At 44.5% G+C, this 13,739-nt stretch overlaps 1 protein-coding gene across 3 annotated transcripts in view; it reads left to right on the top strand.

Annotated features, from left to right (window-relative positions):
- Positions 1-13,739, top strand: part of slc25a26 (solute carrier family 25 member 26) — an 18,874-nt gene extending 5,135 nt beyond the window's left edge. The window contains exons 4-10 of one of the 3 annotated variants that reach the window (XR_009716221.1): positions 90-194; positions 277-324; positions 7,913-7,957; positions 9,603-9,672; positions 10,560-10,624; positions 11,324-11,616; positions 13,199-13,274. Coding sequence is in view for 2 of the 3 variants with exons in the window: in XM_061291654.1 (XP_061147638.1) it covers positions 90-194; positions 277-324; positions 7,913-7,957; positions 9,603-9,672; positions 10,560-10,624; positions 11,324-11,542 (552 nt within the window). In the remaining variant the exon portion in view is untranslated. Of the gene's footprint in view, positions 1-89; positions 195-276; positions 325-7,912; positions 7,958-9,602; positions 9,673-10,559; positions 10,625-11,323; positions 12,363-13,198 lie in introns of those variants that run through there. The other 2 variants (XM_061291655.1, XM_061291654.1) reach the window with 2 other exon arrangements.

Genomic DNA, 13,739 nt, shown 5'->3' with positions numbered 1-13,739 from the left:
CTCTGGCAGTAAAGCAGTTGTAACTTCTCCTTTGACCAGAGCACGGTGGGGAAAGTTTCCCTAAAATTTCTTCTTCTCCCATCTTGTAGGTGGCGTGTCTGATCCGAGTGCCCGCAGAGGTGGTTAAACAAAGGACGCAAGTGTCGACGTCATTCAGCACATACCACATGCTTGTGGTCGTACTCAAGGAAGAGGTACAACAATAGAGACACTTCATTTGTTTTTTTTTGTCAGCTTTTCAGTGTTGTTTATCACATTTGTATTCTTTCCTGTCAGGGTGTCCGAGGCTTGTACAGAGGCTTTAGCAGTACAGTCCTCAGAGAGGTACGATTATTTCTCTTTTCTCATTCCTTACGTTTAGTACCAATGTTTATCAAACTAAGGACTCTTTTTATCAAGTACTTTGCATCATAACAGCATAACAATGAAAAATTATTTCATCCGACAACCGTAGTTGCTTGATTTTCTTGAGACTAAAAACGATAGTCAAATATCAAAGTTGATTTCTACTCCAGCTACTCTGGAAGCAAATACGGGAGGGTTCAGACACACAAAGAAGTATATGAAGGTGACACTTGTCTTCTTTTGTTCTTTTTGTTTTTGGGTGTGTGGAGGTGGGAGAGGGCGTAATCTTGTCCCCTCCGCCGTGCGAGCCTGTACTTATTTTCTGCCTCACTAAACTGATGTTATTCACGCAAATTCCATCTGGACAGCTGGGGTGGGGGGGGAGAAAAGGACAACAAAACACTGTGATTTCTCGCAGGGACTCAGAATAAATGAATACATTTGTAGCCCGGCGCACGACCTGCGTGCATACTAACACGGGCAGATGAATCGCGGCGTTGGCAGCGGGGATACGTGGCGCGGCAACAGCAAAGGATCCCGCGCCGTGATTGGCTTTGACGCTTGTCGGGAAGGTAATCCGTTTTCTCTTTGCCCCCTTCACAAGCCGCCTATCTCCCTGCTTTGGCCAAGCGACTCTGTCAAGATAAGTTTGTTTATGAGCTGTGGCGTGCCGCTCTCCTCTCTGGCCCACCGACTAATTGGGGTCCTACCTGTGCTGTGTATCCATTTCATAGCCTTCAGAAGACATTCCTGATGGGCATGATAGCACATTAGGGGGCGATGCAAGCGGGTCGAGCAAGAGGATGGGGATGGGATTGTTTGTTATCGTGTCAATTATGCAGAGCATCTCGCTCTCAGGCACTTTATCAGAACTAGACGCATGACTGTGATTTATGTGGTTGTTCAAAAGAAACAACTGCTTGTATACAAGACAGTTGAAAAGCCGTAAATCCATAATGTGTCATTTTTGGCAAATTGTCACATCTGGGTTGAATTTGTAACCACAAAAAAAAAAAAGAGAGACAACCACAAACTTTTATGAAATTGATTGACTTGTTTTTGGGATAGTACTGCTAAAAACAAAATAAAAAACAGTTATATGTTTTGCATTGCCTTGTTGTACCACAAGGTGGCAGGCTAATCTCAGTCTTGCCGAAAGTGGATATCAGATTTTCTCTTGGCTCTACTTCCCCCCCCCTCTTATCGCTCCATCACCTCATCACACTTGAGTTTGGAATATCAGCCACTACACTGACTACATGCCGTCAGCGTTCCATCTAAAGCTCTGTAAGGTGACGTTCAATTTGATGTAAACTGCACCAATTTGAAACGGCGTAATGAGTCGGAGATGAGCTATTAGATATTTTATTGGTTTCGTGGGTATAATGACTGTGGCTTTAAGTGAAAGTGACAGTCTGAGGCACCTTGAGCCCCAGTTGATTGACTATTGAGCGCACTCACTGCACACTATTCAAGTCATTAGACGCAGTAAGACAATTCAGATTAGCTACTGTGTTGCCTCATCTAGTATTTGCTCTTTGAGAGAAGCCTTAAATGACTTGTTGACTTTTGGGTGATAAGGCCCTTAACGTGACTTGACCTGACCAAGTGTGCTTGTCTGACTTTTTGTGATCTGCAATGACGCTAAAGATGCAACTGCCATTCTCCCACGTGCACACACATTGAGATACTTCATTAGATGAGACTCATCGGGAAAAAGTATCCAATTTAAGAAAAAAAAATAGTTTACCAGTTTTCAGTGTCAGGCTGCTTTTGCTGGCAGATGCGGAGAGATCTGCTGCTGCGCTGTCAGGCCTGCACATGTGTGCTCTGCATGGTGCCGACTTGACTCTGGAAGAGCCCATGACTCTTCTGGATAAGGCATTTGAAGGCTTTGCCCCTGAGGCCTATGGATCACACACATACAGACACACTTATGTCAAGCTCAATTCATCATTTCTGGATATTATTTGTAAAGCAGGTGTCTGTGCCTTCAGAGTTGCTACCACGTTCTAGTCGCTGGCATTTTCTGATGCGGAGGGTCACTTGTGGTTGTTTTTGCACCTGCCACCCGCCCGTTCACATGACATTAACATTGAGGCCATGTTTTCATTAAGAGCCTCGTGGCCTTATTTTCTTCCCGCAACTTTGCTTGCGTCAATCCATCCAGAAAACCTCTGGCGCCCTACATGTGGTTTTAATCGTGTCGAGCAGTAGAGTTGTGGTAGGTGGAGGCTGGGAGGAAAGTGAAACTAGAGTGGATTGGATGTCATGTCAAAGGAAATGAGTTTCAGGAATATGCCCTTATCGTTTGGAATTTAGTGCCAGCGGAGCAGATTAAAGGTGATCCATAATTCCCTCGACAGCAAGATGCTAAAATAACGCTTGAAAAGTATGCCTGTTCTACTTGGGTTTAGCAGACAAGTAACCTAATACAACGTACTGCAGTCCATGAGTAGCATTTGACTAAAGAGATTATTATTTTATTTTTTTTACAACACAAGGCTAGGGAAAGACTTTTAACGAATTTATTAATTAAATTAGGATTTTATTTTTTTTGTGTACATGAAGGGTTGTCCTGCACTTTGCGTTATTCCCAGAGGGCTTCTGAAAAACTGCACCTGCCCTGGCAACCCAACGTGTCCCTCTGTTTTGTTCCCGCCTCTGCTAACAAAACCCCCTCGCTTTTTTTTTTTTTTTCTACCTCTGCCTCAGCCATCATCTTGGTCGCAGGGCCGCTAACGACCCAGCAGCATCTGGAACAAAATGCCTGAAAGTCAAGGGGCACGCTGTGATGTCACTGCTCAATGTCCGATGCACGAAAGTGATCTTAAGTGTCAGTTGCAGCAGGAGCATTATCTGTCTCAACACCGGCCAAGGTTAGCAGTTCAAAGCCATTCATTTCGCTTTCTTGGAACAGGCTCAGTTGGACTGACTATGAGGAATCATGTGTAGTTTTGTTGCAATTTTAAATCTACATGTCTGCAAAATATAAAGCTATCACTATATTTATTGTTTTAGCTTTAAAATCATAATACGGTATAATTGTTTCTTAGTCCTCTCAATACGGTACAATCAGAAACGACACAAGTGTTCCCTATGAAGGCCGGAAACTTTGTGAAATAGCCCACCCAACTTGTATGCAAATACTCTCAGGGGCACAGTTTTGCATGGACAGTTAATATTCAAAATATTATAAATCTTCAAGATGATAAACACCGGGACCATAGCCAACAACTGTTCCTGCAACTGGTTTTACTGGTTTTGGACTGTTGGGAATGGATACACCTTTGCTTTGTAAATTTGCCCCCTCGTCTGCTGTGCTAAAAGGATCAAGTCACGTTGAAAGAAAAATCAATGGGCTGAATTGAATCTCCGTTCGAATCGCCTCGCTCAACTTAGGCTCTCTTATCCAGGCGAGGGTTTTTGCTGCTGGCCAAGTCAGTTTTGACCTGTCGTTTTCGGAGCGCCGGTGCCTCAATTACACACTAACGTCTGTTGATTGAGTCTTGGCCGAGGCTACATTGGCGTGATGCCATGTTATCAATGTGTTCGTCTCACTTATTTGTGAAGGAAGAATCATTAATCAAGAGGCATGTTTATTCATACACAGAGTTCACACTCATGCAAGTCCAATACAAAGCGCAGTCTAACTCTGCCCCCCCCCCCCCCACACACACACACACACATCCCCGCAGCACCAAATCTATCCGCCTGCATCAAATCCACCAAAAACGCATCACACCTCCTGTGCCACCATTTAGACTTCCTTTTAGTGAGTCTAAAATCTTGTTTACTTTTTTTCAGCAAATCGCCACTTGCGCGCGCGGCCTACCAAATTCCTTAACATGCTTTACTCGACTTTAATTAGCTCCCTTGTCTCCTCGTTTCCCCTCGAAACATGTCCTCATTTGTTATGAATACTGCACCCACACTGACATTTGCGAGGATGAAGCAGCTTGAGGCGACAGTAGACAGTTGTTTGATTGGCTTGTGGGAGATGCCCTTGCTTAAATTTCTCCGGTTTGGTTTGTTAAATACGCGCGCACACACACACACACGTGGAGTTGAGCATTTGGCATTCAAAACTGCCAGGTGGAATTCTTCAGCAAGTGCAGTCAGACACGTTCTATCTAGTTTGTGCAGCACAGGGGATCTGGAAAGGCTCAGATGAGTGATTGCCAATCGCTCTAGTCTAGGGTGAACACTCCTTACAGTTACACTGTACACATTTGGAAAGTGAGAGGTGGCTAACCTGAGTTCTTTTATTCCATGAATTTTAATTAAATTTCCAAAGTCACCCTTTTCATTGTTACTGCATCTACTCAATGTTGCATTGAAGAGATTTCACTCCCACTCTTATTTTCAAAATGATAACACAATATCCAAGTAGACAAACACACCTGTAAAATCATAGGACAAAGTTAACACAAATTGTCTACACACACAATCCTAATCTAAGAACCCAAGCAATGTCACCTACAGCCAGCAATCGCTCAACAGCAATAAGTCGGTCAACTGATAACTATGTTTGAACATTCGCTTTTTATGCAATTTTTTAAACTTATATTCACTTGAAAATATTGTTACATTTTCAACTTGGTCATATATCTATCTGTCTAACAGTTCATCCTTCCTTAAGAGAATCGATCATGTCATATTAGCAGATAAACGTGGACTTGTGGTCTTCTCTTGACCCACTTTCATTTGACTTTATGACAATGGCCACTGCTGATCGCTTCCCCATCCGACTACCATCTGGATTTTTTATTAGGGAAAAAAATCATCCTAACGCAACTTGTTTCGACACATTTGAGTATTATAAATTTGATTTGTATTATACATTTTTCGTAGATAGCCGTCAGTATTTGAGAAGGATTCTTTTGTTACAATCAGTTGATGTTAATCACCAGCAATTATTATGACATTACACAATATACGTTGCTTTACAAACATTTTTGTCCGAATTCTCAGATGGAGTTTATCCCTCTGTGAAGAAAAAGTTGGATCGGATCAAATAGGGGCTCCAATTTTGGAAAAAGTAGAGTGTGATGCAATTGGAAAACGACTTAACGCACCTAAATGTGCTGCACCAGCACAAGCGTTATCTTAATTCCCGATCAACCCGAGATTGTTTCCAATCCAATTTTATTCGCTCGTTTTATAAATTGCATCTGAAATTCTTAATGCTCCATAACTCTTGCAGTGGATTCCAAATCCAAGGGCTTAGGGACATTTTGACAGATGGATTTGCAGTGGTCATTGGGTATCAAGTACTAACATGGGATCCAGCTGCATTCTCTAGCTCATGAATCATTTGCTCCACATCTGGTGGCAAGTGTGGAACAGACTCAGCACATACTTGTTCCTGATTTCTTTTCAAGGTTTGACTTTCTTTGCTTACGTACAGGGCGACTGGTCATCGTCACTGTCAAATTTTTAGCGGATTACATCTTTCTCTGATTGTTTGGCTCGATACTGTCCGATTGTTTAATATGATACGATTGTGACGATACACCAACAACATGCTGATTTATTTTTAGAAGGTAGCAACTAGTAGTAGAAGTTTTCTCGCTTCAGAAAATATGAGGATGAGATATTTGCAGAAAGAAGACTAATACCATTTCTCGGTTGGCATGGCCGCCGCTGCTCATCCATTTGCCTTCTTGTTTCTGTCTCGACATCCATCATCTTGCCTTGCTCTCTTTTCAAAACCTCATCAGTATGCACAAGCGGCAGTCTGACCTATTAAAAGTCGTTTGTCAAATTGCAGCCAACTGGCTTGTCCTCCAATCAGGCTCATGCGGAATATATTTTGACATGTGTTTTTCTGCCCTCCGCCGAGCGCCTAAGGACCTGTGACAGGCCGAAGCCTCTCGGAATACTAATAAAGCCCCCGCTAATACATTTGGCGACGATACTTTGTACACACAAACACACAAGCTGGAGTTGTATTAGCAGAGTGACGCAGTCCACATCTCCGTATGAATAGTATATAGAAGTTGACAGGGAGAGCAAGTGGCGCTGTCACAATCCATCAGCCGCAAAATGTGTCGGCGAGCACGTCTCACGCTTCATCTCCGACACGCCCGCAACAGGTCATAAATAATCAAGCGCAATGATATTCGCATGCAAAAAAATATAAGCTAGCCATATGGCAGGTATGTATGCGGGGAAATCGTTTTGTTTCCCAGCCGTGGAATCGTCTCCCTGCGGGCCAGCCGGATAACACAGATGTTTGAGGGCTTTGAGAGCAGATGCCGCTGAGCTCCTGGAACAAAGTTTTCACTATGTAGCCAAGATGCTGAGCCTTATTTTGACAGGATTTTTGCCAGAATAGACTCAACTCCATATAATTGCACTACTTTAAAAGATTATCTGTTTTTATTGTAGTCTGTGCCAAGCCAGTACGTAGGGTTTGGAGCCAGTCCAGAATTTGAGCCATGTCTGTTACGGATCGGTGGGGTCTGAGCTTCAAATTTTAAAATGGTCATCTCGGTCAAACAAAAGACGACTATGGCAGTTTGTTTCAGCCTTTTACCAGCATGCATATGGTGTGGATCTGTTTTTTTCAAATCCACTCCAGAACCCATCTGTCCGTTCTTATCATTATGATTGGTCTCAGAATTTGTATTAGCAGGCTGCTGTATAATCAAAGACAATTTCGCATTCAAATTCCACTTTCCGCATGTCATCGCAAAAGTCTATCTGTTTCCTTGGCTTGGGAAGGTTGCAAAACTCTTTGGACTGCTAATAAAAGACAAGGGTGCTTTTATTTATTCTTTGGAAAAGAACCCTCTCACCTGCTCACAGCTGGAAAACAGCGGGGGGCTCTCATTCCTTGTATTGTCCTGGCTGGACCTACATTTAATAAGATTGCAGATCATCTGGATTTTCTTCTGTCTGCCTAGAGAGGACAGAGGAGCAGAGTCAGCCACAGCCACTACAAATTTTATGGTTCTTGCTATGCAGTCACAAAGTTGATAGAAATGAGCTGTGTAAAGAAACGCACGTCGAGCATTCACCACGAAACTCTCTTAACTCTTCCTCTCGACGGATATTTGTTTTACTGAGTGGGGATGTTCTTGCAGAGCTCAGTAAACTCACTAAACTGTTCGCGACCTGCTCCTGAACTCGCTTCAGTCTGGCTCTCGTCGTGCAGAAACAGCCCTATTAGGAGCAACTAATTGCGACTGTAAAATCCCAATTCAGCAACAAACTTTGTCAAGTCCAAATAAATCTCCAATTAGTTGTAAATGATTTGCAAAGCGCTTGGCAATTTTTCTCTCCGCGCTCTGAGAGCAGATGTTGTTAGATACGTGCTGAGTTTGACTATGTCCAGATTGACTGTTTAGATGAGGTCAACTCGCTTTGGACCAAGTGTTTAATTAGCTCGTGAAATGTCATAAACACACTTGTGTAGATGTGCGATGAAACAGATGGGAACGAGAAGCGCAGATGGTTGAATGATGCCCTTGTTGCTGTGATCAAATCCTAACAGCATCAAAGATCAGTGTCACTTTATTTTAACTTGGTTTTCCTTGAATTCCAATATTGTGTTTTTCAGATTCCGTTTTCTCTGGTGCAGTTTCCACTTTGGGAATATTTAAAGGTACGTTATACATACTTCCTTGGTTGGTCCATAACAGTGGTCTCCAACCTTTTTTTTCTTTTGCGCCATGGATCGGTTACGTGTCAGAAATAAATTCGCGGACCGGCCTTTATATAAATAAATAATACATTTGTATAAATAAATAATACATTTATAATCAATATATAAATACGATGAAATAAAATGGTACGACTGGCATAAAAACAAAACAAGTATAAACGACATGAAAATAAAACTCACCATTACGTTGAATTCGTGAGAGCACTGAGCCGGCGTAATTTTAATACAGGATGCTTGGTCTCCATGTGCCCAAGCACTTTTGAAGGCTTCATTGCCTCGTTAGCTAGCCAGTCGCCACATATTATGCAGAGTGGGCTTGCTTGGCAAGTCAGTCACCTGTGACGAAAAATTCAAATTTGAAGTAGGACTTTTTTTTTTAAATCAAGCTTTGCTTCGAAGTCGTAGCCTCTTCTTCTTCAGTCTCCTCATTGGGCCTTCTTCCCTTTCCGAAGAAGCTTTGCAAACATCTCTGTTTCTTGCTCATTTTTGCTAGGCTTACCTGGCTCGACTGAGGTGACATGTCACGTGACCGAGACGAGCGTCTTCACCTGAACCGGCGGATATTATATATTTTTCAAAATAAATTGTTACTCATTTTGCTAGCTCTGCGGGCTCGACTGGGGGAAACATGTCACGTGACCGGGACGAGCGCCTGAATTAATTGAACGTCGATTTGTGCGGCTTGGTGGACCGGTACCAAGTGATCCACGGACCGGTACCGGTCCGCAGACCAGGGGTTGGGGACCCCTGGTCTACAACATATTATGAGGCCCGCAAAGTCAAATTATGCATTGACTTTGTTTCAATACTAAAATTACAAATTGTCTTTAAAAAAAAAAAAAAAAAGGGAGCAATTTTTATTGCCATTTAAAATACCCCCTTTTTTATTATTGCATCTGTCCTATCTCTTCATATCATCATTTACAATAATAGTGCCCAGTGATTAATACAGTTACATATTTACAGCTGAGTAACCAACCCTTAGTGGCAGCGAAAAGATGGATGGTCCCATCTCGGTTTAATGGGTTCTTCACCCACCATTATCATTGCTCACAATTCATAACGTCTTCTACAAATCCACCCGTGCCCGTCTCGCCTTGGCTTTTCTTTTACAATTAAATGTTTTAATGTGTTCCCTGGCCCGCGCCTTCGGCCTGTCTCCCCCTTTAATTGCATGGCTCCGGACACATTAAAAGCGGTTTCTTGCGTTTTGTTGGGGTGACATCATGTCTCAGGGGGCACTGGAAGGGGACCGTCAAACATTCCGTCAATGTTAAGGGGGGGGGCTAATGGTTCAGCTAATTTGCACAGCCGTTGTGTGTGCGTATCTCGGTGTGTGTCCTGATTTCTGACAGTTGCATTTTGGTAGGCACAATTGTGCCTTTGTCTCCTGCTGTCAAAGGCCTTCTCTTTCGGGGTGCATCTGGGAACTATGACCTCAATCTCTCCTGCTTCTCCTACTATCCTACTTGTCTGCATTGACCGGAGCAAGCAACAAAATGCTCCCCTCTTTGCCCTTCCCCTTCTCTTCTTCTCTTTTATTATCCTTTCTCATCAACTCTTTTGACTTTGCTCTCTCTTGCAGACTCAGTGGTCACAGCGACGAGGTCACACGCTCCACTCTTGGCAAGCTGCGCTGTGCGGAGCTTTTGCAGGTGCGACGGATTATGGGTGCTGTTTTGGGAAAAGGTGGAAGGGGAGCCATGGTTGGATGAGGTGAAAAGGCCAATGTAGACCAGCCTTGGGGGAGGGGGGGTCATTCAGCTGGTAAAGCTCAGCCTCACTCACACAGCAAATCGGCTGGCGGAGAGACAAATGAAGGGAGAATAGAAAAAAACAATTCCAGACTGAACAGCATTAAATTGGATTTTTTTTTTTGTCAGTAGGGAAAATGTCAGCCAATGAACAGCAACCACATCAGACTTTATGGTCTCGTCTCAGCTTGGATGAGTATCAGGGGAGATGAGAGGAGCCGGTTCTAGGGAATGGGTCCCTGCAGCTGTGCGACCTCCTGAGCACCGGACTATGAGTCCGTCAGGGTGCAATGACATGGAACAGACAAAACCTGTCCAAGAGATAGAAAAAAACATTTGGAGGTGGCATTACAGCCTTCAACCACTTCCCATTTGACAGGTGCGCCATTGTCGAGGAAGGCAGAGGAGTTGGAAGGAAGCCAACGAAGACCAAATTGGGAAGGATATGTGAAAATAGAATCATAGCCAGCCTGTCACACCAACTCCGCATCACTAGTACGACCACCGCTACAACTACTACGCACAACGCTCACACATCTCAGGTCATCACCTGATTAGGTGTCAGCGAGTATTGCTCGAGGGAGGAATGAGTCAGATGGATTCAAAATGTGTGTGTGTGTTTGTAGCCTAACAGAGGAGCTCCCAGATGGATCATATTATCACCCATGATGAACGCCATGACGACGCTTCACCGTTTATGGCTGCTTTTATATTTTACCCGAACGTATGTTGTGTTTGACAGTGCGCCTTTAATGTGGCTCTGACCTCATATTTGTGTTTGGCTGTAGGCGCGGTGGCAGCGCTTGTTACCAATCCTCTCGACGTGGCAAAGACGAGGATTATGCTCGCCAAGGTATGCAAACGTCTCTCTGCTCTCTCTTGCATACGCACACACGGCCCTTTTTTAAACAAGCCTGTCAGGTGATGCCTCGCAGGCTGCGAACTGAATGAGGTAGAACCGGGACACTGAAGAAACACACACACACATCTGTCATCCCATCTGGACTGCGCACCGTGCTGGGCAGACATGTTTGTGGGGGCGGACCAGAGAGGACTGCGTCAAGAGTTTCCATCTCAAGGCCGCTTGTCTCCGAGAGGCGAACCAGAAGGTTCTGCGTGTTAACTCCTCATGGGACATCCTCTCATCATAAACACACGTGAATGTTTCGAGTCCCCGCGGGAACTCTCACGGCGCAGTCGCATTGACACGCAAGCGATGTGCCCCTGTCACAGCCGCAATCGTTCATGTCACGTGGAGGGGAGTCTACCTTTTCCTTCAAGCAGATCGACTTGACAGGATTCGCTGCAGACGCTTCCCACTGTTTCTTTCATGCTCAGTCAGCCACACGCACACCACACACTGACTTTGTGTCTCTTTGCCATGTGCACTGACTTGACCCTCGTCCTGCGGGTGTGCGTTACCCTACAGAGATGGATGCAAAACTCTCCGGCCGGCTAAGCCTTATTGTGTAAATAAGGAGCACTAGACTGTAGGTTTGTGTGTGTGTGTGTGTCTGTGTGTGCATGTTTGGCTGGGCAAATGGCTGACCAGGATTCTAACTGCTTGTCTGGCTGTTTGTCGGGAGTTCTCACCTGGCTGTCCATGAGGAGTAAAGGGTCAAGTGGACGGTGGCTGAAGGAAGCTCATCTGAAGACTAAACTCTCTCTCTCTCTTTCTCTCGTTTCTGCAAAGCAGGAAGTTAAGCAGACTTTTTTTATCCCTCATCACACCTCTATTGTGTGTCTCATTCCCGCTGTCTGTCTGTCCTAGGCCGGCTCAACCACGGCGAGCGGCAACATCCCACTGGTGCTTTGTGATGTGTGGAAGCGGCAAGGGCTTACCGGGTGAGTGTGTAGAGGCAGAGCTTGACCTTCCACGACATCTTTAGTCCGGCTCCTTTTCTGGCATGACCTCATTCCTCATGTAAGAAAGTTACAAGACAAAACAGAGGCCTGAATGTGGAGGGAGGTAAATATATACAACCACACCTGGAGATGCGGGAAAAGTTTTTTCTGCCATGTCTTGGACGTGTCGTATTGATGGCGACGGTAGTTGTAGTTGATCCAAAAAAAAAAAAAAAGGGAATTGTTTTGCAAAGGCGGTTTTATTTTTGAGGGAAACCATACCATGATGAGAAAATGAAGGGGGTGCCGTCGTAGCGCGGGGCCAAAGGCCTGCCGCTCGCGCTCGGGCATGGCCTGTACAAATTGCTGAGGCTTTAAAGCGCCAATTATGTTAATGGACCCAATTGCGGTGAAGCCGAGCTCCAAAGCGCTTCCATGTGTGCGGCGTGCCCCGCAGACCTCAGGCGGGGAGGGAGCGGCGTGACGCAGCCAAACTGACAACTTCTTCGACTAGGCCGCTTTCACAGTTCACAAGGCAAAGTTCAAAAGACAATTCTTTCTTTGCATTTTGGCACAAAAACCCGCCCACACGAGCAGATTGGGGATTTTGTCTTTTAGAAAATAGCCGCAGTTCTTCTATGCTTGGGTAAAAGCATGAAGCTATCTTTAGACTCTTTCCTCAGGAGAGATGATTTGGCTGACAGTGGGGAAATACCAGAGCATAGCAGCCGGTCCGATTGCGACGTCAACATGAGTCAGGGTGCGCGGGGGAGCTGAGGGAAACGTTTCAGCTCTGACGTCCCAAGTCCACGGGTGGGCATCGTACCAGACAGAAAACGTAATGCTAGATGAGACGAAACAAGAAATGAGCCAAAACCAGCCATCGCAGACGGGTGAAATGGGACGCTCTTTGCTCGTTTACCTGCATTCTCTGGATTTTACATTTAGGTCAACAAGTCATTACCATGCATGGGTGAAATTTGCCATCTCCTCAAATCCCTGAACTGAAAATTTGGACTGTCGTTAAAACGATTCATGGAAAAGGGTGGGGAAATCTCAATCTGCAAATTGTGTCAAAATGAGTCGTTTGGCTGGCAAGACTAAGGAAGGCTCGGGTCATGAATTGGAGGGCTGGGGGCTGAACCCTAATTCATAAAACAGCTGTGAGCCACTATCCATATTTATATCTTTGTCTACATCTGTCTATATTTATATCTAAATCCATCTCTGTCTCCATATCTAGCTCAATATCTATCTCTATTTCTACATTGATCTCTATTTCTATCTCTATATCTAGCTGGAGTTCGCCCTCTATCTCGTCCTCGCTATCTATTTCTACGTCGCTGTCAAATTCAATTTCTAACTTTCTATCTATCTCTATGTCGCTATCTATCTCGCCATCTATTTCGACTTCTATCTCGCTATCTATGTCGCTATCTAACTCGAACTCGATGTCGCTGTCTATCTCTATGTCTATCTCGCTCGGAATCTCTCGCTCCCTTTCCTTCTCTCTCTTTAGTAGGGAGTAGCATTTTACGGCTAATAGTCGCAGCAGATCGTCTAAAATTGTCTTTGTCCGCAGGTTGTTTGCAGGCAGCATACCGAGGATGACCTTCATCAGCATGGGCGGCTTTATTTTCCTGGGAGCCTACGAGAAAACTCGCCGGACTTTGCTGTCGTAAGCGTCAGTGAACGTCACGTAGCTGACGGCTCATTCCAAAGAACTGTTGTCAGCAAAAAAATCGTGCGTTACGCACAATCGGTGGTTACTTACCGTTACATCCCGAAGGCCTTCCTTTAATACACGGGTAGGCAAATGCTTGTGCCTGTTTTTTGTGGCTCTGTATTGCAACACACTTGATTCAAATGGTCAGATGTTTAGGGAGGTTAGCAGAAGCCGCGTAACATTCCTGATCGTTTGAATCAGGAGTGTTGCACCAGGGAGATCGAAAACATACCGGACCGGAGTTGCTTACTCTTGTTGGGTCGTGAGTGAACGATGGGTTCAAAAGAACGAATCTTTTCAGTGAACGAGAGTGAACAATCTCGATTTCACATTAGATTGCTGGTTTGAAATTTACTTTTATTATTATTATTTTAATAAACATTTATGTGAAAACGTG

Source organism: Syngnathus typhle, linkage group LG11 (assembly GCF_033458585.1).
Source record: "Syngnathus typhle isolate RoL2023-S1 ecotype Sweden linkage group LG11, RoL_Styp_1.0, whole genome shotgun sequence".
NCBI lineage: Eukaryota > Metazoa > Chordata > Actinopteri > Syngnathiformes > Syngnathidae > Syngnathus > Syngnathus typhle.
The sequence above is the reverse complement of the archived record's forward strand: the minus strand, read 5'-3'. Positions and strand labels throughout refer to the sequence as shown.